Raw genomic sequence first — 25,066 nt, forward strand, 5'->3', positions numbered from 1 at the left:
ACAAGGAAGAAGATAGGAAGGAGGAAACTGGAGGTGGACAGCATGGCCGTGATCAGAGGCCACTTCCTGAGAAAGCTCGGGGCCCTGAAATAGGAGTGCATGGGAGAAGCCAGTGGCAGCTGTAGCAGTGTGTGCCTGGGGACAGCTAGACCGTGAGGGAGAGACATTACGGACGAGCCACCTAGGCCGTTGCGGGGGCTTTGGCCATCATGTTGAGTGAGATGTAGTTGTTGGGGGAAATAGTTCATGCGTGCACAGTTTAAAAATACTTACTTTTATTGTTTTCTAAGTATCAACCTATTAAATGAAGAGCTTCACCAGCAGGGAATAAAGATACATAAAAGAGGTGAAATCTGTATTCAAAAACAGAGTCAACTTCAAAAAAGCAAATGGGAGTTTGATATTTATCTAAAGAAGTTATGTTAAGGATTATTTCTATTATTTGAGTCAAATATATGTGTGATATGGAGTTCTTTTGATTATTAAGGAGTTGATTTTTTCATCATATGAGAACCTTCAGAGGGTTTGAGCAGAGAAGTAGCATGATTCAGTTTATATTTGGGCACATAATTCAGGTCAACATGGGAAGATTAGACGGTAGCTAGGGAAGGGCAAGGTTCTGTGGCTGTTGCCGTAATCTTGGCAGGACATTATGGTGGTTTGGCCCATGGTTGTGGGTGTGGAGGTGGTGCACAGTGGTCAGATTTTGGAAATATTTTAGAGGTAGAGCCAAAAGAATTTGCAAATGGATTACACATGGGGTTTGAGACAGGAGATAAGGATAATTCAGTTGTATGGCGTAAGCAACTAGAAGGATAAAATTAACCAAGGGAAGGAAAACTGAGGGAGGATTTACTTTGGGAGCCTGGGCAGGTGGAGATCAACAATTTATTTTTGAAAATGTTAACTGTCTCAGGGTGTTCTAAGCTACCCATTGCTGATCAACTACATGAAAGGTTGAGAGGGGGTTATGATTTATGTTGAGTTAGACCAGTGCTTCTTAAATTTAATTTGCATATAGATTACCTGGAGATCTTGTTACAATGCACGTTTTGACTTCAGAGGTATTGAACGAGGCCTGAGATTCGACATTTCTACCAGGAGTGACTGGGGAGGACACTGATACCGCCTCACGCTGATGTGCTGCTTCAAGGGCCGCACCTTGTGGTCCAACAGTTTCCAGAAAAGTTTTTTAAAAAGAGGATTTAAAAAAAAAAATACAGATTTAAGGAATGTTAGTCATTTTACTGCTAAAAATTCAAACATTATGAAAGGTGATACCACAAAAGCTGAGTATCCTCCACTCCTATGCTTTCCTCCCCATTTCCTAACAGAATCACTCAGTGGAGTCTGTTTTAAATTTCATAATTCATATAAACTTTTCAGTTGATAGTGTAAAATAAAACTTCTGTTAAGTTACTAACACCCTATATGAATTCATACTTTATTATTATTCTTAAAAGCATCTGATCCACTAGAAAACAGCAGAAAGTACATGTTATTTCTTCAGTGTTCAAGCCGAGCTGTGTATAGTCTTGAGCTCCTTTCTTAACTGTCTATGCTCTTTGCCTGCTTCCTCCTGGCCTACCAATCTACCTAGCTTGCAACTGCTTGTTCCTGGACAAGCCAATCTCCCAGTCAGTTCAACTCAATCTGAGGTTTTCTTTATTTTTTAATTTATTTATTTTTAATTGAAGGATAATTGCTCCACAACGTTGTATTGGTTTCTGCCATACATCAACATGAATCAGCCATAGGTATACATATGTCCCCTCCCTCTTGAACCTCTCCCACCTGCCACCCCGTCTCACCCCTCTAGGTTGTTACAGAGCCCCGGTTTGAGTTCCCCGAGTCATACAGCAAATTCCCATTGGCTATCTGTTTTACATATGGTAGTATATATGTTTGCGCATTACCCTCTCCTTTGCCCCCACCCCTCTGTCCACAGATCTGTTGTCTATGTCTGCATCTCCATTGCTGCCCTTCTAATAGGTTTATCAGTACCAATGAGATTTTCTTATTCTGTGTAATGTTCAACCATTTCCCTGACTTAACACAGAAATTCTGAATCACAGACAATCTGGCCTGACATTAAGATTTTCCCTTTATCTTGCCCAGCCTCTTTTCCCAAGCCATAATTCAAGTTCTGGTCTCAGGCTAAAAGAGAAACAGAGAAACAATTAAGGATGAGATTATAAAGGCAGACTATTTAAAAATTTACCTATGCTGGCAGTGTTCCTTCATAGACTGACTTAAGGAAATTAAAATAAAATAGGGATTATAAAGAAGTATAATTAAAATGCCTAAATGTTTTGTAACTTTAAATATATTAAGAATTAATAAAAAAGATTTTAAAAGAAATAAATTTGCTTCCTCTTGTATAAATGGTTTATGTATATATTTTTAGAAACTTTTTGTTCTACAAATGCTGGTACATCATCTACAGCTCATTAATTATAGTGGTTTTGGTTGTTTATTAAAAAAATGAAAATAGGTCTCAGGATCTTATGCCATTTTATAGTATAACTGCTATAAAAAAAAATTACATTGTATTTATACTATTCTCTTCCTAAGACTTTTCTAAAAATTTGACTGTGATCCTGAATACTCTGTAAGTAGCTGATGTGAGTTTTGTTTTAAATAATTTTTCAAAAGTAGCTTTCTGTGTCAGAAGTAGAATAAACAGCTATATAGAGTCATTAGTACAGTAGGGATCCTTGAGACATTTATGCCATTTCATTACATGACTGGATGCATTAATTCAGTCATTAATTCATTTATTTATTAAATATACATTGATTAATTCAGTTATTTAACAGATATTTGTTGAGTGCCGACAGTGTATTTGACTCTAGTAATAAATATATATTTTTGAGTAGAGCTATGGCCCCTCCCTCCATGGAGCTTAAAACCTCAACCATGTCATTTGAGTCAGTGAAATTACATTGTAAAGCTCTGATAGATTTGATAAGATTAATAATTTATACTTTTTCTATAACATTTCCCACAATGCCTAAATTGATGAAATAAGCAATATCAGAAGTTATGAATTTGTGCCCTAAACTTTTTTTCATGGTCCCATTTTTATCGTAAGTGTCCTTATGTGTTCTGTCCTGCGTCTTCTGTAAATTACTGTGTGTGGAAAGAATGACTCCAGAAGTTCCATCTAGTTTTGCAGTTTTCATAGGAAAGAATAGAGAATAGTGTTCTTCAATTCTATTCAAGTATTTTTTTTCTTTTTAAAAGTAGCCAAGAGAATAGAAACTGTAACTTTAATTATTCATGAGGCCCTGTAAGTAAAATATGTCACTCTTCAGTACATTCTAAGTATCTTTAAAAATTTTATATTCCTAGTTTAAAAAAATATTGTTTACAATTTAGTTTATTATTATTTGGTCATCTTGTTATCAAATGAAAATATGAGAGGTTAATATATGATTAAAAATAATTTATATGTCAGCTGGTAGAATGACTTTTTAATATCAAATCTACCTTTATTTTAATCTATTGATAAAGTAGTACTAGTAAGTTTTTAAAATAAAAGTGTAACAGTGTTTATGTTTTCAAAGTAAATAATACCAAAGTGTGTGCATAGAAAATGTAATTCCAAGGCTTATTCTGACTGCTCCTTTACTCTATGGCCATTGTTAATGGTTAGATTGACACTCTTTTAGGCCATTTGTGTGTCTGTGTTGTGTGTGTGTGTGACTGTCTCTGTCTTAAATAATGGGTTTGTACTCTACAGTTTGTTATGCGACTTGCTTGTGGGTATCCTTTAGTGTCATCGTATTCAGAAACGCGTGTCTGTTTTTGAACTAACTGTTTTAGATGACATAGATCAAAAGACTCTTTAAAGACTACTTTTTTGTTTAACCAACAAAATATTCTCCATAATTAAAAAGCTCCATGAAAACTTAACTTTTGTAGAACATATTGTGACCAAGACTTCCCAGACTTCAAAACCTCATTATACCTGAGAAAATGTGAAAGGAAAACTGTTTTTTCCTTCAGTGAAATAGCTGCTAGGGTGGTCCTTGAAGAACAAATCAGTACCAGAAGGAAACTGAAATTAGTATAGCCTAAGTATTCTCTGTTACCATTTGAATCGCAAAGGCCAAGTGATTCACAGTTCAACACTACTGTGTAAATGAAAACGTTCTAGGCTTTTTTGGCTTTAGCATACCACTTTGAAACATTATTTGACTATAGCAGCTCTGTTAACATGTGTCAACAGTGCTCAATTTTTAACATGACAGAATCCCTATTAACCCAATATGCATCTTCTTTGGTGATTTGGTCTCAGCCTAGACTTCAGATTTTACCACTAATTGCTTTCTTACATAAGACATTTGTTCAAGTTAAATATTTTATTTGTCCCAGTAATGCTTAGTAATGCTATTCTATGGCCCTTGTTTATGTATGAATTTTCAACTTTGTTGAAGTAAAGCTTTCTTGCAGCTTAGCCTTTCAAAGAGTTTTTGCTATGAAACTTCATTGGTGAGGTTATAGATACTTTAAAAATTTTTTTAAAAATTAAAAAAAAAAAAACTTTTTTCTCTGTTCAGCATTGTTAATTTTTTTTTTTTTTTTAAGAATCACATCTGTATTTTCATGTGTCATTTAAATCCCACTCTCTTTTTTTAACATTTCATGATCACTCTACTTAGAAGTAAACTGGCCTTCTTTACCAGTATCTGACCTACCTTCTATAATTATAACATAATAGTAACAACAGTAGCAGAAGTAGTAGTGGTAGCAGCAGTAATAGCTAACCATAATGTATGCTTTTTTGTGTGTTGAAGATTCTGCTTGATGCATTCAGTGCAGTGCTTATGCATCACAATAACCTTTAGAGTCAACTATTAGGATTGTCTGTATTTTAAAGACAAAAAACTGAGTCTGTAGATATTAAAAAATTTATCTTGAGCCACACATAAAGTGAAGACCAAAACCAGTTCCCATTCCCATTGTATATTGCCAAAATACATCTTGCTGCCTGTAACTGAATTTAAGACAGACTGGCTTTGATTTAACTAACTCTAGTTAACCAGTGTAAGTTTGAGGGTTCATTTTTTTTCAAGTTTCACATTCATATTCCATTAAATTTTATTGCTGTTTACATGGTAGACTTTTTTTTTTTTGTTCCTGACATCATTCTTGTTAATGGTGAATAAACTGGTACCAAGTTGAATTTTTAGTGCATTTTCCTTAGGTTCTGTAAAATATTCCAAAATGGGATGGATTTAATATTATAGATATTAGAGCCATAATTTATTTGTGGTGAAAACTCTGATAACCCTAGTGTTTTGAGGTCTTCAGTCTTGAGGATACTTGGAAATTAAAAGAATTCTCATTAGGTTGTAATTAATACTCATTTGCTCTTCAGAAAATAGCTCCCAGTAGCATACCTAGCTAATGATTTTGATCATTAGCTTTTTCTCACATCATTTATAAGCTCTGAAGTAAATCATGACCAGATACAAATATTAACATAGTTTTGCAGAAAAATAAACTCAATATATTTTTGTGATTTTTATTTCCTAAGAAATATCTTTCTCTTTTTGCCTCAGTATGATTTAGTGATTACTCTGGTTCTGTCCCAAAGTTATGAAAGAAAAAGAGATAAGTTAAAACTATTTCTCTTTGTTTTAATGCTCTCTTCTACCCAGAGTATTCTTGCACATTATTATTTTTCTCTTAATTATATTGGAGAAAATACTGATTTTATTATTTTAAAGCAACTACATACTGTGTGTTCACAGGTATTTTTCATTCACCAAAATTATATCAAAGTTGAATAAGTATGTCATGGGGTTTCTCAAAATTGGGCTTTTTCTCTATAATCCTATACAGTTGAGAAATATAGTGTTTAAGCTGGGAATAGAGTTTATAGAATTAGATATATAAATTTGGAAGCCATTTAAGATTATATGTTGTCTCCCTTGATAACTGCTCTGTCACACTGTCTAAAGTTCAGTCTTTTAATACCTATGCTAAAATACTTAAAAAATAAACTAGTGATTTTAACAAATAATTTAGTTTATGCTTTTTTCCCAAAATATTCTGTACATTAAAAGAATTTTAAAATGCAAAAAAGCAGAACTCTTTGCTTTTGTAGTATTTTTAATTACAGTTTCTAAACTTTCATGTTTTACTTGAGGGACTATATCTTTCTTTTAATTGGACGTTTGTGAACTTCTACATACAGCTTTTGGTTCATGCCATAAATATTTGTGGGTCTTCTTATTCTCCTTATGGAATTTTATCTGTGACTAATTTATCCCATAGCTCTTTAAAAACTTTGTCAGTTGTTGGATTTTTCAACCACTTCTTTTTTGTAGACATTTGCTAATCCTTTTTAGTGCTTTCAGTACTTAATAGATTTGAATCTAATATTGGGTTTCAGCTTTTCTCCACAGAGAATTTCATTCTCTTAAAAATTGCCCACAAGCATCATTATATGAAAAATCCATGGTGATTTTGGCAAAGGTTTTAAAGACACCTTTTATAAATGAGTCTTCTGACAGGTGTACCCTGGGTGTAGCTGTTTAAGTCATGGAATTTTACCTTCAAAGAAATATAAAGGTTAGGGGATATGATTCATTTTTACTTTTAAAAGACTTGCATTAGTAGAGTTCTTCAAGCATTATATGCACAATTTGTTTTCTGTGTCTTTATTGCTTTTTTTATGGGCAACTTTCACTACAGTGGTTGATCTCCATTCCTCACTGTGAACCTGATTTGATGCCACCAACACAGAAAGAATGGAAAAACATGCTTTCTTCCTATCTAGTTGATGAGAAAAGTTTACTTTCTTTATAAAAACTAACTTTATGACTAATATTTCAGAAGTATAAACATTCAACACAAAAAAATGCGTATTTCCTAAATAGAAGCTTTACTAGAAGCTTGTTAAAACTAAGCAGATTGTTCTTTAACTTCTACAAATTGTCTTCTGATTTTTTATTGACTTTGATGTATAATCACTATACTAAGATTTTTTTAAATCATAATTTACTAAAACTCAATAAGTACCTTGTTAAAAGTTTTAAATAAGTAGACCTTGACACAATTCAAAATGTAGATTTTCAAGTCACACAATTCCTTCACACAAAACTTTGACAATATTGTTTAATATTGTGGGTGTTATGATTTATGGGTGTCTTGATTTCTCAAAGGGTTAATATTCCCAACATGAACTAACATTAAATTGATAGAACCAGTGAAATTCATGGTTGAGATTGACTTAATTTTTAAATTTTGTTCTCCAAGTGTACTTCAACAATTTATATAGGCCTGGACAACTGACAATTGAAGCATATGACCTACAGAAATTCATACGTGAGATTTACATCCTTCAGATAAGCTTAACATCATCAACAGTTGTACATTATGCTTTGAAAAATTATCTTTATTTCAAAACAGAAAAAATGTGCTTTTCTAGAAATATTAATAATAGCCCTTCTTTATTCCTGATGAATGTGCAGTTTAGGATGAGATATTGCTCTACTATATGTTTTTACAGTTTCTTTTAAAACCTGTCTTATCATCTACTTTAACACCGAGCTATAGTTCCAAAATACATTGCAGAGATTAAATTCTACAAAACCACACCCTCCCCCAATGATTAATTTCTTCCTAATTTTCTTTCTATATAAATGTTCTCAAAAATAACCATTGTGTTGGCTTTTGGCAAGGTATGTTTTGTATCTCATGATGTTAGGTTCCTAATCCTATAATGCATAGTGTTGGTTTCAAATAACTCCCTTTTAGCAAATCAGAGATATTGGGATAGTAGGTATTTAGAGTAGCTTGCCCGAAAGCTTTGTTTGAAAATACTGTTGGCAGACTTTTAGTCCCTGTCGTGTTCTTTAGCTGATCTAGTGTGAAGGCTTTGGATTTGGATTTGGCCTTCTCCAAAGTAACTGCGTCTTTTGTGGCTTCCTGTAGCAGGATGTAGGTTTCTATGAATGTGTTTCTATTTGCTGCCAAAAGCTACCTCAATAACAGTGTTGAAAATGACTGTAAGTTCTACTGTCATACATTTCAGACTGTTATATTAAATATATTTAACCCTTTTTATTGGTATTTTTGATGTTTTCCTCTAGAAATTCATGTTGAAAAAAATGTTACAGGATAATAGAATTTTGGGGGGTTTACATCATAATTTTTTATTGTGAACTTAGAAAGTCTATCTTATACTTATTTTAAGTACATTCTGGTTATAAAAGGTACACTGGATATGTAATATCTTATGTACATTCCTGATTGTGTGTTTTAATTGAGGCAGTAACATCATCACGTGAAATTATAACCTAAACACTTTTCGTCTTAAAGACGGGTGAGTTTCTGGGATATGATGAATGTTCACTAGAACCACCGACATATAAGACAGCTTTTTAAAAAACAGTAAAACGTTGTGCTAAGTGTTATTGTAAGTAAAAAGTAATCTGAATGTTTATTTATTTATTTATTTTTGTATTGGAGTATGGCCGCTTAGCAATGTTGTGATAGTTTCAGGTTAACAGCAAAGGAATTTACTGATACATATACATACATCCATTCTCCCCCAAACTCCCCTACCATCCAGGCTACCGCATAACGTTGAGCAGAATTCCATATGCCATACACTAGGTCCTTGTTGAATATCCATTTTAAATATAGCCGTTAAGTACAGGTCCATCCCAAACTTCCTAACTATCCTGTCCTCCCATCCTTTCCCTTCAGAAACCATCACATGCTTATTATAGTTATTCAAGTATACCCTGCTCAACATCCTAAATGGATTAAACAGGAGAGCTAAGATGATTGATTGGTTGATAAAAGTCTTTGCTCAGCTTTGAGTTTAAGAATATTGTAAAGCGTACTGCAGTGGTGGCTTTGTAACTTCAATTTGAGGAAGACCCATTTTACCCTTTCATGACTAGTGTCTGTTTTCAGCCAATACCTTCCAATCCCCTCCACAAATACAGAAGCTAATTAGAAAGCAAGGTAGGAAGCAAGCATCTATGCATTCATTTAATATGTAGAACTAATAATAAATTACACGTTGTATAAGAGAACTTGCTAACCAATAATGAGATGCTACTGCCCCTTGTCATTTTAACATGAGAACAAAGAAGCTATTATTTTCTAAAGTGCCAATTTAAACAATAGCTATTAATACTTGCATTTATCTTTATATCTTATTTTATTCTGTGTCCACTAGTTCACTGCCGTGAAGTAAACTATAATTTTAACTGTTTTGTATGCTAGACATACTTGCTGTCTGTTTGGAAACTCTGCATCCTCTGCTGGGAAGAAAGATATTTCTTCAATGTGAAATACTTTTCTGGTACATCATTTCTCACATTGAGCTGTGAACAAAAACTTACTTGAAAATCATTCCACATTGACAAGGATAATGAAAAATACAAATGTTGATTGTAAAAATAGATACAAAATAGATCAATGCAAAGCTAATTTTTTAGCTTTCAAGGCTGGTTTGAACTTTTTTCCATATCTTTTTATTTTTTATTGAGTTACAACTTATTGTCAGGGAAGTACATTAATTGTTTGTATACAGCATGATGGACTTTCGCATATGTGTGTAGCCATGTTCCAGCCACCCAACTCCCTAGAAACTTTCCTCTTCCTGGCGCATACAGTATCCTGCACTCCATAGATAGCCACTGTTCTTACCTCTATAGCCATTGAACAGTTTTGACATAACTAAATGTTAAAATGAATTAAGTTGTAAAAAATACTTTCTCAGCATAATTTATCATATGTAAATCTACTCCACATAGTCGAGTCAGTGTCAAATCACAGTTCAAAATACGTGATTTCAATCAGAATTAAAAAAAAAATTTTAACTTCAGTTTGTCGTATCTTAATGTCAAATTATATATTCATCCACTATGATATTTTCCATGTAAGTCACTAATGAATATAAGGGAAAAAATAAAAGTGTCAAGTGTGAATATTAAAATTTTTATTAATATGCACCTCTATTCATCGGACACATTCCAAGGATATAGCTTAATAACTCTGGTTATAATTGAGGTTATGAACCAATTTATGAATTTTATTTATTGGAACAGTTATTTGGTACAGATTGTCATATACATTATACATGTCTGTGGCATTTGTACATTAAAGAATATACTGCTTCTCAAAAAGAAATAATTATTTGTATTCCAGGACTTTATTGTCCTCTAACTGAATTGAATGTCATCCACGTATGGGTTTGATAAACTGACACAACAGTGAAAAGAGTCCCTGTCCCATGTCAGCTTATCAAACACACTGTGGACAGCACGTCTTTGGCACTGAAAAGATTTCCAGTCATTTAAGTTCTGGATAGAAGTCACGGAGCTCATGTTCAGTGAAACACAACCTCAGTATTTCCAGGTGATTTTAAATAACACCTGATAAAACTGAGGTATAGTCCCACTAAACTTTTAAGAATTATCCAAAAACTAGGAAAAAGAATAATACGCATAGCTACGAATTACAATGTCATTGGTTTAGTTAGCTGACTGAATGGATATTGATGAAATATACAGTAATTACCTAATATCCTGTCATTCTAATAAACAGCATTTTGTTATGCTGTAAACATATTTATGCTGTAGAAAAATAATAAAATTAAATGCTTTTTTTCCTATCCTAGTTCTTATCACAACAGATACCCTTGTGGGAAAGTTATCCTTCAATCTGAATTGGACACTAATTTTTTCCAACTTCATATAATTATTTTATTTGAAACTATTCATTCTCAGAAACTTAGCAGCCATCATTTTGAATAGTGTAACTGAATCATTTGTACTTTTTCCAGTTAAGTATAGGCATCTTAATATATTCTTTTAAGATTTATTCTTAGTACCATAAGTATATTCTGGTAAAAATCTCTAACTTATAAGGTGATATAGTTCAAAACATGTTTTCTTGTATATTATTTAACTTTATTTACATATAGCTATAACAAAGTAGTTCAAGCTGTAACATTTATGGGTCAACTTGCCTGATACTATATCATATAAAATGTGAAAAAATACTTTTCCAAGTTTATTTTCTATGCTTCTAACCCTTCGAAGAAGAAATTAGATTAAGCAGTTACAGTACCTCATCAGTGGCGCTCCATCTCTGTGCTGCAGGTAGAAACGTAGTGCATCAGTGCTGAGCAGAAGTTGCTCTTCCCTTTGGAGAAAATTGCAGTATCCAAGAGCTTTTTTAACAAGGGACCACTTTTAAATGTGTATGGTCACCTCAAAGGATATGTAGAGCATTTCCTGCCAGCAGGATTAGAGGAAGGAAGCGCCAGGCCAAAATGTTTGATGTGTGATGTACTGTAATTCCTTTCATGTGTTTGGTGGCTTTTATATGTTGATCAATGTTCTGCTACCAATTGTGACCTTGGTGTGGTCCAGGTCATTAAAATTTGACCTTCCTCAGTGTGTGGGGTCATTAACTATACCTAGCAGCATTATTATAATTAAGGATGCCATTTTCTTTTAAATAACCACCTCTCATTTTCATTAAAATATTTATTTTTTATAATTGGATAACCCTCCTAGAGACTGATTTTCATGAAAGAGATGATTCAGTGTTTGAAACTGCCAATACTAACAAAATGTAGCTGAATGCTCATTAGGGTTCCTTACTTTATCTGGTATACCTGCTGTTTAAATCAGCATTTTCTTCCCACAGTTTACTATGAGCATGTAAAGTTCACAGTGGTGACTAGCTTTTTTATTTTTTTTAATTTTAAAAATTAATTTTTTCTTCCAGTTTTATTGAGAGATAATTTACATACAGCTTTGTGTAAGTTTAAGGTGTGCAGCATAATGATGTGACTTACACACATCATGAAGTGATTACACAAAAATTTTTAGTGAACCTCCATCATTTCATATAGACACAGAAAGAGAAAAAATTATTTTTTCCTTGTGATGAGAATTCAGAATTTATTCAAAAAACTTTCATATATAACATACAGCAATATTAATTTATTAATCATGTACATTACATCTAGTTTTATAGTGTAGTTTTCCTGGGAGTGTGAGTCTTACAAGCAATAAGCATTGACAAAATCACTGTCAGCAATATTACTGACAATATTACTTTTAATATTACAATATTGCTTTTAATAAAACAAAGTTGACAATTACCCATGTTCTTTACTTTTCAAAGAGTACGTGTTCAAAAGCAGTTGAGTGCTAATTGGCTGTAGATTTAGGCTGTGTTTTCAACATAAGTAAACATAAATGAGCAACAGGAGCTAATTAATGTAGTGTAATGGCAAAGGTTTGATAACAGTCTAAATGTTCACTGTAGAGGATTGGTTAATAGAATAATAATATACTCATGCAGTGAAATTAGAAATAACCATGACAAAGGATGTATGGGTGCCTATTTATTAACATGAAATGTAGTTTAGGTATTTGTTAAGTGAAACAAACTTTTTAAAACTGCATGTATAATATGGTCTTATCTATATATATGTTTACATGTGAACAGAAGATAGCCTGAATTGTCAAAGGTTACCTGTGATTACTAGTATATGAACAATTGTTTTTCTTGATAATTTCCTGATTTTTAGACTAATCTCAACTGTGATTAATTACCGTCTTAAAAAGTAGGGAAAATGGCAGTTTTATACTCATTCTGTCTTTAAATCTTAAAGTACTGTTTTACGTTTTTAGGGTTTTTTCCTATTCACTCAATGTAAGCTATATGAAAATAGGTGTTTTATTCTTTCATACTCATCCTCTCTATAACCTTTGTATTTGCCTTTTGGGTGTTTTAAACTTTATTTTTAGTATGATACTATATAGCCCATGGGCTTGTAAACAGTCTGACATGACTGAGCGACTTTCACTTTCACTATTAGCTTACCCATTCGTCATTGACCACTTGACCGTGGTGATTCTGAAGAAATACATGCTTTATTCTGGGTGGATGGGTGAATGAATGAGTGTGTATTGAAGGTTATTTTGTTTATTTATTTGAGGAACTAGTTTAATCTTTTCCCCACATATGAGCATCCAAATATTTTCTGTAGTTGCCTTTTCTCTCCCAGTGCTGGTGCTGGATGCATCGTTGGTACACAATCTACTAGGTGCCAAAGAGGTTGTTTCTAAAATATAGAAATGATAAAGTTGTTGTTTTTCATTACATAATAAATCAGTTTTGTTATGTCATTTATTTCTCAAAAATGTTTATGAGTGCTTACCATTTACTAAACACTTCCTAGATGTTGGGCTATCAGTTCAGTTCAGTTCAGTCGCTGAGTCGTGTCTGACTCTTTGCAACCCCATGAATCTACTTCTAAAAAGTAATAATAAAATATCCAGAGTCTTTACTTCATGGAACATAGTTTAACCATCTTTATAATTATGCTTAAAGTGTATCAGCTGACTGATTTTTTTAATCATCTTTTTTTGATAAATAAATGGTACATTTACAATATAAAGGAAGAACTCAGTTAATTTTTTTAATATTCTTAGTATATATTACTGTAGCATCTTCTTTATTTTATCTTGTAAGAAATGCTTCACTAGTTTTGAAATTTAAAGTCTTAGTTGTAACAAGTCACTTTCAGGCCATGGCTTATGATGTTAATATTCAAGATCAAAATGCTATGCTATGCTATGCTAAGTCGCTTCAGTCGTGTCCGACTCTGTGCAAGCCCATGGACTGCAGCCTACCAGGCTCCTCCGTCCATGGGATTTTCCAGGCAAGAGTACTGGAGTGGGGTGCCATTGCCTTCTCCATAAACATGGTTAAATTTTAAGCCTAATAGTGTACAAAATTTAAAAAACTAAATAACAACTTTCACCAATATTTGTGAACAGTTATTCAGTTGACCTTTTAAAAAAAGATGCAGTAATTTGCTGCACATTCTTTTGTATTTTTCTACAATATGTTAAGATAATGGTATAAAACATGTATAATTCAAAAGCATGTTAATGTTGAATGAGAATTCTGTATTTTAATATCAGTGTGAATTTATGCACACACAATATGAATAGCAGATTTTGTGAATATTTGGGAAATGAAGTATTTATACATAATAAAATAAAGCTGATATGAATGTGTCATAGGTAATTGTTAGGTAAATTGTTGATAGAAAAGATGCTTAGAAGTAAGATGCTTGGAAGCAGCTACAATGAGAGTAGGTATAATCTCTTCTTTTTGATACACTAAATCTGAAAATATATTTTCTGTATAAGCAGTTATATATAAACAGTTGCATATTAAAGGAATACTTTACAGTGTATGTAAGAAAAGAGATTTAAAATTAATCACCAGCTATGTTGGGAGTCATTTTTGTAGCATCTCTTTAACAGCTATTTGACCTCATTATTTCTCAGTTCATAAATTTTAGTTTGAATGCTTGTGCCTCAAAACACATGCTAAGGTGTGAAAAACATCCTTTTTTCCACGTCTTTTATTTCTCAATTTTATTGGTAATTTCCTAGCTCTTCCCCTACTTCTGACCATGTCTTTTTCAGAAGTGAAATTTTGAATTTGAATTACAGGTAAAAAGAAATTTTATCTTACATAAATCAGTTTCTTTTGTATTCCCTTTGAAAGATACAAAAGCATTTTGTTTTTACATTTATTTTTTAACCAAAATCTAAAAGTTTCATAATTGTTCTCTGAATTTTTACTGTGGTCTTGAGCCCCTGTTTTGAGTAATTGTACTTTCATGTTTTAAATGTTTGTTTTTGGTATTGCTCAACATTTTCTATTACAAGGCTATTTTCTTAAAATGTCATGGTATAGAATCAAAACTTCTAAAGGTTGAATTTTTTTGTAGTCATTATTCTGTTTATAAAAAATTGCCAAATGTACATTATTAGGTTGTTCATATGTTGCCTTAATTCTCCCTTTTCCTTTTCTGTTTTAATTATAGCTTGGAATATGTCTAAGGGCAATATATTTAGAAACTATTCTGTAGAGTAATATTATTTATCATATTTTAAAATTATAAAAGAACATATTTCTCAGGTATCAATTAAAGCTTATATAAAATATATTCTTAATCAGTATAACTTAAATATTTTCATCAGATAGCTCATATTTTGTTGACTCAAGTCAACACTGCATGTTATGACATGATACTTAATCAACAAACATCAATCTGTTTTTAAATTTCTTCCATGTTAAGAAATTTATGCTCAAAGTAAATAAAAATATCTCTGTACTTTGGAGGATGAGATAGGGCAGAATATTTTTATGTTATTTTCTTGAAGAGAAAAAGTCTTCATATTAGTAATGGCATGATAGTGTTTCCCTTCCTGAGTGAACTAGGTAGTGATTTATTTTCAGATTCATTATACTGACTGCAGGGATAAAATACTTTATGTAGTGTTCTAGTAGTATATAATGTTTTAAATTCTTAAATTATTTCTGTTTAAATCTAGATAGTGTTCAATCATTAGAAAAATTAACTCAAACTAGAGTTAATGGAAATCTTTCTAAAATCTCATTTCATGAGATTCAGTTTGTATAGGGAAATTTTTTCAGAAGAAGAAAATTCTAATCCCAAACCTTGGAAAGCCACTACCACATGTCTTGACAGTTTATCCATTTATTGCTAATAGGAATGTCTTCAAATTTTCCTTCCTGTAGCATTGCTGTTTTACTGTCACGTAGTATCCTAATCAGATTGGTGTAATTAATCACATTTTCATTATAGATGGTAAGTTAGGGAAATTTTCTCATAGAGAAACCTTGTGGTGCTATGATAACCAGAGGGAATCTCCATGGAACTGTTAGAACTAGGTAAGACACCCTTAAAGGATGTGTTGAATTGCAGCAAATATATCAGGTAGGAGGAAAAAAGGGTCAAAGAAGAGAGAGATAAAATTAGAGACCTAAGCAGGCTTCTATCGGTATCCAAGGATTGGTCTTAGGGGCATAACGAGAGAGAGGCAGGGAGAAGCAATTGAGGTCAGACTGTAGAAGCTTTGAATTTCAAGTTAAAGATTGTGCTTCACTGCCTGGGTGAACTGGGGAGGTCCTGAGTATTTCAGTAAGGTTTGTACTGTATTTCGAAGATCAAACACAGTGCTAAGGACATAATAGGTACTTAAAGAGCACAGATTATGATACCAGACTGCTTGGATTCAAGTCTGAGCTTTTCCACTCAGTTTCCAAACTGAGGCAGCTAAGTATCTTATGTTGGCCAAGGGCAGTTGGCAAGTGAGCGGAAAAGCTCAGACTTGAATCCAGGCAGTCTGGTATCATAATCTGTGCTCTTTAAGTACCTATTATGTCTGATGCTGGGAGGGATTGGGGGTAGGAGGAGAAGGGGATGACAGAGGATGAGATGGTTGAATGGCATCACTGACTCTATGGATGTGAGTCTGAGTGAACTCCGGGAGTTGGTGATGGACAGGGAGGCCTGGCGTGCTGCGATTCATGGGGTTACAAAGAGTCGGACACGACTGAGCGACTGAACTGAACCGAACTGAATACTACTTACCTTTTAAGGTTGTTGTGAAAGTAAAAGTGAAGTCGCTCAGTCGGGTCTGACTCTTGGCGACCCCATGGACTGTAGCCTACCAGGCTCCTCTGTCCATGGGATTTTCCAGGCAAGGTACTGGCGTGGGTTGCCATTTCCTTCTCCAGGGGATCTTCCCAACCCAGGGACCGAACCTGGGTCTCCTGCATTCCAGGCAGACGCTTTCTGAGCCACCAGGGAAGGGTTGTTGTGAGGATTATATAAATTAATGCGTACAAAGCATGTAGAATTTGAGTGGCATATAGTGTGTATTCAAAAATATTTACCGAATACCTATTTGTATTAGTTGTCATAAGTTTTATAACTGATGGAATATTTTTGAAATAATTACTTAATCTGGCCATACTGTACTGATTAAATTGTGAAATGATTCCACCTCTTAGCCCCTGTTTATGCAAGATGAAATAAATATCACTGACAAATTAAGAAATTGTAATTTTTTATGTGCCACATAAAAACACATCCCACCTAATCCTACCTACTCAAGGGATTTGTGTCAGTTTAAAATTCCCAGATAATTTTCAGTTTGTAGTTTTATGCCCTACTTAATACTAGCTATTTTTTTATAGCGTTTTATAGTTTACAGAGTACTTTCATATATTTTACCTCCTTTACTTTTCACTGCAGCCCTTAGCACTTTTTAGACTATGAATTGCATTTTGCAGGGGAGAAAAACCAAGCTCATGATTGCCCACGTTCACACAGCCAGCTTGAGCTCTTAACCCCACTACTTTATAATTCTGCTTGGCCTTGATTTTGAAAACAACTACATCAGAATAATATAGAGGATGAGAAAATGGATTCTATACCTACCACCTACCTCTGTTCTATAACTTGCTTTTTTAACTGTACCTTACACATACTAGAATCATCACTTAGATATTCATAATCTCATTCATTTAGATTTTGATTGTTATTTAATAGTCCATTGCATGAATATTCCAGATTGTTAATCTTTCCTTCTACTAATGGATATTAACATTTAAAATTTTTCTCTATCACATATAGTGTTAAAATGAATATTTTTCACTCTTTTCCTAGAAGATGTGGTTTCTCTAGAGGAATGCCTTCCCTCAGTGGTGGAAGTGTTCTGTTTCTGCCCTGTCCAGTACAGTAGCCCCTGGACAGATGGGCTGTTGCATATCTAAATGTGACTACTGTGACTAAGGAACTAAATTTTAAAAGTTGTATTGAATTTTAGGTAACTTAATTTTCAGTAAACACATGCAGCTAGTGGCTGTTGTACTGGACAACATGTCTCTAAGTTATATAGATAGTGGAATCAAGTCACAGGTGAAGCACAGCTTCAGTGCTGCCGTATTGTTTTTCAAAGTGATTTTATCAGATTTACGTTCCCAGGGGCTGAGGTGAGAGCTGCCATTGCTCTACGTTGTGGCAGACATTTGCCATTAATACTGTTACATTAGACACCACCAACAGGACTGTCTTGGGACTGGATGTAAGTGGAAGACTCTTAGAGAAGGATATTTGCTCTCTACAACTGGAAGCAATGCTGTGATTTCCTAATAAGATTAGATACAGATGTGTCCCCTCTAATGTATGGTGATAGAAGGGTACTACCCTACCATACAACAGGGATTTATACCAGATTTTTAAGTCAAATATGAGACTGTACTTACTGCTGACTAGAAGACTCTTGACTGGTACCTCTTGCTAAAACACTTTTATTCTGATTATTTTGCATGTTGAGATATTCATGGTTTGATGTCACATATTAAGATATTTTCTGAACTATTCCTGTATTTTTAAAAACTACTAATTTTGCTTTACAAATACCAGAGTTGCTTAATGATTATTGTATACAAATCTGAGAATCTCCAGTTCTTGTTCCTATTTTTCTTTGACCAATTCTGTAACATTTGTGGGCTTGAAGCAACTCAGTGCATCATAAACTATATAAAATAATGTGGCAACATGTTTGTAAAGAAGTTGCTTCGTTATATACTAAATCTAAACATTGCTTATCCAGCTCTAACCCCAAAACTCTTTCTGTCTACTCTAATCAATTGTCTTGGAAATATTAAGTTTATTTTGGCATCTCAGTTGTTTACCCAACTATATCACACATATATACACATATATGTACATATCACACTGTTTTAATGAAGTATATTCTTATGTTTTATTTTGAAAACCAGTTCCCATATTAAGTATAGAAAGGAGGTAAGAGAGAAGACTGAATTTGTAGTCAGAAGGTGTGGTTTCCAGTATAGACTCTGCTGTCAGTCTCCTTACCTAAGTCATCAGCATCTATAAAATGGAGTCTACCTGTCACACCTTGTGGTTGGTAATTTACTTGAGATGATATTGAAAAGCCCTTTGCAAACCATTTGACTGTATATAAACTTTAAAGTATTATTAATGTTACCATATAATGTGTGTATTTTTGTGTTTTGCATGATGAAACACTTTATAGTTTGGTAAGAAGATGGGAATAATGTAGAGTAATAAGAAGGAAATTAAAGAAAAGAAGGTTTAAATGATAGAATAAGAAGCATACTAATCAAAATGCATTTGGTAAGAGAAAGAAAGATATCTTTCTTAACATTTTTTCTTAGAGATTTCCCACACAATTTAGAATTAGGAAACCTTGTAATCCAAATAATTCACCTACAGTGTGCTTTATATAAATGCTTGTTAGGGTTATAGGATTGTTTTCTTATTGTAGAAGACTTAGAAAATTAAAAGAATTTGTTTCCTATTTAATAATACTTATGAACATTTCTCTATGTAATTAAATAGTCTTTCAAAACCTCATTTCTAATTACTCACCAGTGTCTTTAAATATCATTATTATTGCTGACAGTCTTTAGCTGAGATTTTGAATAAAGGGGAACCAGTTCTGAATCTTGATTTAAATGGTAATTTTTTGAAAGGAAGTATTCTTTGTAAAAATAATTTAGGAGTAGGAGATATTGGGTAATGATTGATTAGTAGAGAAAAAGGGAATGTTATACATGAGACTTGCATAGAAATTTTCAAATAAGAATTTCAAATTGGATTTGGAAATAAATCGAAATCTGGTTAACTACAAAAACCAATTGTTCTAAGGAAATGAAATGAAAAAAATGGAATAAGATGGGAAGAAAATATTGGAATGAGAAAGGATGCTAACATAGTTGGAAAAGTCTGGGTGGTTCATGATTTATATAATAGGAGTTGACTTGCAGAAGATTTAATAGAAGAATCCTAAATCAGGAGTATTGCCAAAGATGTGTCGCAGAAACATTAGAAGCAAGTAGGAGGTCTGACTATCTTTTAATGAGGACACATTATAAATTTGTTCTATTTAATTACCATCTTTAGAAACCTAAAGCACTGAAATCTGAGGAAACTTACAGAATGCAGAGGTTTTACTAAATTTACAGTTAGCCTTTCAAAGTCACCTATGTGGAAATTGCATTAAACTTCATTGCTCAGTAAGACCCTTCTGGACTCTTAATATATAAAAGAAGTTAACTTTTATGCCAAGAACTTGCACGTTTTAGACGTCCATGAAGATTTTATGTAAACACACCTGTAATATATTATTATAACATTCTGGAAAAAGCTTTCTGATTTTATATTGTCAGTGAATGATTATGTATTATTATTACTTGAAATGAAGTGATACAAATAAAAATTCATTTTAAAGATTTAATGTTTGAATATTAATGAAAAATAGCATTTTAAGAATTGAATTATTTTATTAGTATAAGAAGGAAGAGATTGCCTAATCCCTGTGAAGTTTTATAGTATGTGTGTGGTATATGTTAGGCTGTAAAAATTAAAAGGCTAGAATGACATTTGATGATGCTTTTGTTCTTTTTTTTTCTTTCTCATAAACCAGCCTAACTTTTCTAGGCTTTCTTTTGTTGTTGTCCTTTATTTTCTAAAGTGTTGTCAAGCCCTTCATGTATTGTACATATAGAACTGGCTATTTGAACCTGTATGTAGAGTTTCGCATTTGTTCCTGTTAAATTTCATCCTATTAGTTTGACTCTGTTCCAGCATTTTGAGATGTTTTAGAACCTTGATTCTCTCATTCACTGTGTTAGCTATACTTCCCAACTTTGTCATTTGAAAATTTGATAAGACAGATTTATATGAATTCATTAAAATTATTGAAGGATAAAAGTTATTGAGCCAAATCCTCTGGCATGTTACTAGAGAAATGACTCCAAATAGATATTATTTGGATCAGTTATTAAACCAGCTCTAAATCCATTTTATTACATTGTCATCAAGTCCATATTTCTTTCTTACATTCAAAAATTATCTAAACTTAGTTACACATCTTTATAACATCAAGTTCCATAATACTGATGCTTATTTCTCACTTACCATGGTGTTATGGAAATAGGTTTAGTTTGGCTTGATTTATTCTTACTTAATTCACATAACTTCTAATATATACCACTTTCTATTCCAAGTGCTGAAAACCCTTCTGATGAATGAATAATCAATTTTGTTGAAGATCAACATCATAATTAAGTTATTTTATAAAGCTGAAGTAGCATTTCCTTTTCTATATATTCTAGTAAGTCTCCTTATTAGTCTTTTCTCTGAGGTCAAACATTGTTTCTTTGATCACATCAACAAATTTTTCAATGCAGTGCGTGTTCATTTAGTGCATTTCTGTAGAACATGTTTCTAATGAGATGAGAATTATTTGGTATAGTTTGATATACTTTTCACATAAGTCATACATTGTATATCTTACAGCTTTTTAAATCATCTTATAAATATACCCCATCTATAGCATGAGTGAACAAATGAGGACTGATCAGTACAAATCTGTAACTGAAAAAAATTTCAAAACTCATGTTTCCCTGAAGATAGATTATGAAAATCAAGTTTCTTATTTGCTTATCATTGAGACTATTTTGAGACTAATCAAGAGAAAGAGATAAATATTTCATATTCTAATGAAGTTGCATATTAATGTAGCCATCAAAAGGAAAATAATTGGTAAAGACTGCTGTCATGTCATTTTTATTTTATACTTGTGTTATGTGGATTTGTAAACATGAATCATTTAAAATGAGTGTTACTCCATTAGAAAATGTGAAATTGCTTGTCTATTAAAAAGTTTACTTAAAAATTAATTTTAGTTTCTGAAAGGTATGAAATTCTTAGAAAATGATTTAATAACTGAATTACTCTGCTTTTGCTCCTTTACGTTTATAACTCCCTTCTTTTAAGAATATGAAATACATGATTAATTTATTATTTAGATTAGAAATGTAGAGACACTATTTTCTTGCCTTATCTTCTGTTTCAGCTCAAGGAATTATTTTAGGGCCAATTTGCTTAAGTTGAAGTCTCTGCATCTTGAGTGTACTTTTGGATTTTATAATACAGAGTAAGTGAGACCAATGGATTCAGTCCAAAATCAGGCCAATCAGCTTCTTTCTTCTCCATTGTAGTACTAACAATAACCAGGTGGCATTTACAATATACTAAGCATATTACAGTTACACATTTACTCCCCAAGGAAGCCTGTGTAGCTAGGAATGATTATTTCCTTATAGAGGAATCTGATATTCACTGGCTTAGTTTACTTCTCCAAGGATAAATGTATAGCCTATAAGTGGTAGAATCAGAATTTGAATATAATTGTGACATTAAAATGCATGCTTTTAATACAGTATCATTATACTGCATTTTCTTTGACCATGAACCCTAATGGTAGCCAACCGCCTTACAGATGTATACCAGTCATCATAGAATGGACTGGACCAGAAGATATAAAAGGAATCCTGAGAAACCTATCTTCCTCTTTGGAGATACAATTGAGAAGTACATGTGCTGGCATTTGTGAGTCAGTTGTGCTACTGAATGCATATAAAGCATAAAATATAACTGAAGATAGCATCCTGGTGATCACTAGTAATTGAAGGGGCAAGCAGAAGAAAATAATCTAGTAAAGGAGATTAAGGAAGGACAGTTGAGGGAGTATGAAACCATTGACACTCATGAGGGAAATTTCAAGAATAAGCAAGACTGTATGAATAGCTTTATGTATATTAGTTATTTGGTAGCTCAGCTCATAAAAAAAAATCTGCCTACCATGCAGGAGGTGGAAGAGACATGGGTTGGATACCTGAGTCGGGAAGATTCCCTGGAGAAGGAAATGGCAATATTCTTGCCTGGGAAATTCCATGGACAGAGGAGCCTGGCTGGCTACAGTCCATGCAGTTGCAAAGAGTCCGACACAACTGAGCGCACATGCCTAACTCACTTGACTCCTCAATGACTTCACTTTTCAGATGAATAAAATGAAGCTCTGAAACTAATTTACCCAAAGGCAGCCAGTGGTAGATGGCAGAGCTGGAATTATGAATCCAGGCATGCTAACTGTGCCGTCTGCTTTTCACCAGCATGCTGTACTGCCATTTTGAATGGTCAAATGCCACGAAAGGTTAGGTAAGCTAATGACCGAAAATTGTTCACTGGCTCTGGTAATTAGAAAATCTAAAAGTTGAGAATCTTCTCCAGGAAGATTTCAAAGGAAGAATAAGGATGACACCTGATTGCTTTCAGTTAGAGGAGAAAATAAATAGTAAGGAAATAGAAATACTGAGAGAAAAATAAATTTGTATTTAAAAGGGAATGTGACAAGGTGGTAGCCAGAGGGGTATACAGAAGAGAGTTTCTCTCTTACAAGGAGAAAAACTTGAATATATTTTAGCTTGAATGGTAAAGTTGCAAGTGAGAAAAAGAAAAAAAAAATTGAGTAAAGTCTCCAAGGGAAGTGAAGGGAATAAAGAAGAATATTTGTTATTTATTCAACTTTAATATATGAAAAGCCTACCATGTACCAAGTTGTATGGCTGAGTACAAGCTGCTGAGAAAACAGACACTGACCTAGACTTCAAGAGTGAAGTGAACTAACAGAGATCTTGGCCTTGAAGAGAAGAGATGCTTCTCCTGAACAGTTTGGTGAAAGAGGCAGCACAAATACAAATTTCTCTGTTCTGTAAGTAAAGTAGCCTCAGATTTACTGGTCCTTGTCCTTGCTCCTTTCCCTTCAGGGAGCAGAGATAGGCTGTTCCAAGAGATATGATGCTCTAAGTATCAGAAAGTGGTTTTTGGAATCAATAAGGATTCTGGTTTAGGTTGTTTAAAAAAAAAAAGATTAAGAGAGCAGGCATATTCCTCAGCCCTAGTCCAGACCTGCCGAATCAAAATTTCTGTAGATTTGGAAACTTAACTGTTGTAACAAACTCTGGGTTATTCTTTTGCACTCTGAAGATGAGAACCCCTGCCCTAAGTCACTAGCAGTCGGTCTCAGCTTGATGGTCAGCCATTTATACCCCCTGCCTTATACGCTCTTAAGATTACTGTCACTTATGGACACTTGATGATAAAAATGTAAGCATTTATTTTAATCAAGACATATAAATTTTGCTTCTTTTTACATTCCTATTTTCTGGCTTGTTTAACATTTTGTAGATCTCAACTGAGCTGTAAGTAATGAATTTTGCTTCTTTACAGTGAGTTCCCAAGATATGCCTATTCAGCAGTAAGCAGTAAATGGTTCAACATGAGCTGTTTCTTATGTAAACATACAAAAGGCCTGACCCAGACTAAATCAATTTAAAAAGGAAAACATTAAAGCTATGTTTCCTGTTATATACTTAAAGTCTTCTTTGGTTCCTTATGATTATACCATTGACCAACTATTTCAGACTTGAGTTTATCCTCCTACACCACCTGCTGAATGGTTCAAAATGGTATGGGAGATGAGTTTCGGAAGGGCAAAGCAGTTACAATTAAAACTCCTACATTTTAGCTAATAAAGCAGCTTTTTGTGTTAAGGGTAAGGAAGTTATGGGCATCTTGACTCACTCCCTTTCCCGATTTGAATTGCTAAAAGGTTTTAAAGACTACAATAAGGAGGGAGAGCAAAGTTCATAGAGCTTTTAGAGGGATGTGAAGTTGAGACAAGAAAATTTGGTTCTTGTTTATGATGTCAAATATTTCTAGGAAGATAGGTTAGGAAATAATATGCAGCTTTTCTTATCAAGAATTGTGACTGTATTTTTTGAGGCAGATATTGTTAGTATTAAGCATTCTGGTCTTCACCAAAGCCATAAAGTTCTTTTCCTATGATTGCTTCCCTAGTAAAGTAGCATTCTGTTAGAATTCTTAAATAATTTTGTAACTGTTTCTTGTGAAAATGTGAAAATTCAAAACTCTGTTGAATAAAATATACTTTAATTTTTGGCTTTGCAGTCAAATTTTTTTTCACTTTTAGGCTATTTTTAGTTATAAAGTCCTCACTTAGGGAAAATAGCATTTTAAAAGTTGTACAATGATTTCCAGTCTTTGAAAAAAATTAAATTATTTCAAATCTTATGTCTGTAACTGTTTATATATTTATATTTAAATATCTAGTGTACCATGAGATGTGAAATATACCTTTCCTAAGACATCTTGTTCTTATATTGCTTGATAAAAGTGCATGATATTTAAGTGAAAACATTTTGAGTATGTTTTCTTAATTTAGTACTGAAAAACAGTACTTTGAATATTCTATATTTT

General features: G+C 33.0%; 1 protein-coding gene across 14 annotated transcripts in view; it reads left to right on the forward strand.

The window, feature by feature from the left end:
- The window catches only part of VPS13B (vacuolar protein sorting 13 homolog B), an 848,142-nt gene that overhangs the window by 481,811 nt on the left and 341,265 nt on the right, over nucleotides 1-25,066 (forward strand). Inside the window, exon 31 of one of the 14 annotated variants that reach the window (XM_044928329.2) lies at nucleotides 1,022-1,765. The exons of the other annotated variants lie outside the window; for them this stretch is intronic. Coding sequence (XP_044784264.2) covers nucleotides 1,022-1,082 — 61 coding nt within the window. The 3' untranslated portion in view covers nucleotides 1,083-1,765. Of the gene's footprint in view, nucleotides 1-1,021; nucleotides 1,766-25,066 lie in introns of those variants that run through there. 14 annotated transcript variants of the gene reach the window in all.

Source organism: Bubalus bubalis, chromosome 15 (genome assembly GCF_019923935.1).
Source record: "Bubalus bubalis isolate 160015118507 breed Murrah chromosome 15, NDDB_SH_1, whole genome shotgun sequence".
Lineage (NCBI taxonomy): Eukaryota > Metazoa > Chordata > Mammalia > Artiodactyla > Bovidae > Bubalus > Bubalus bubalis.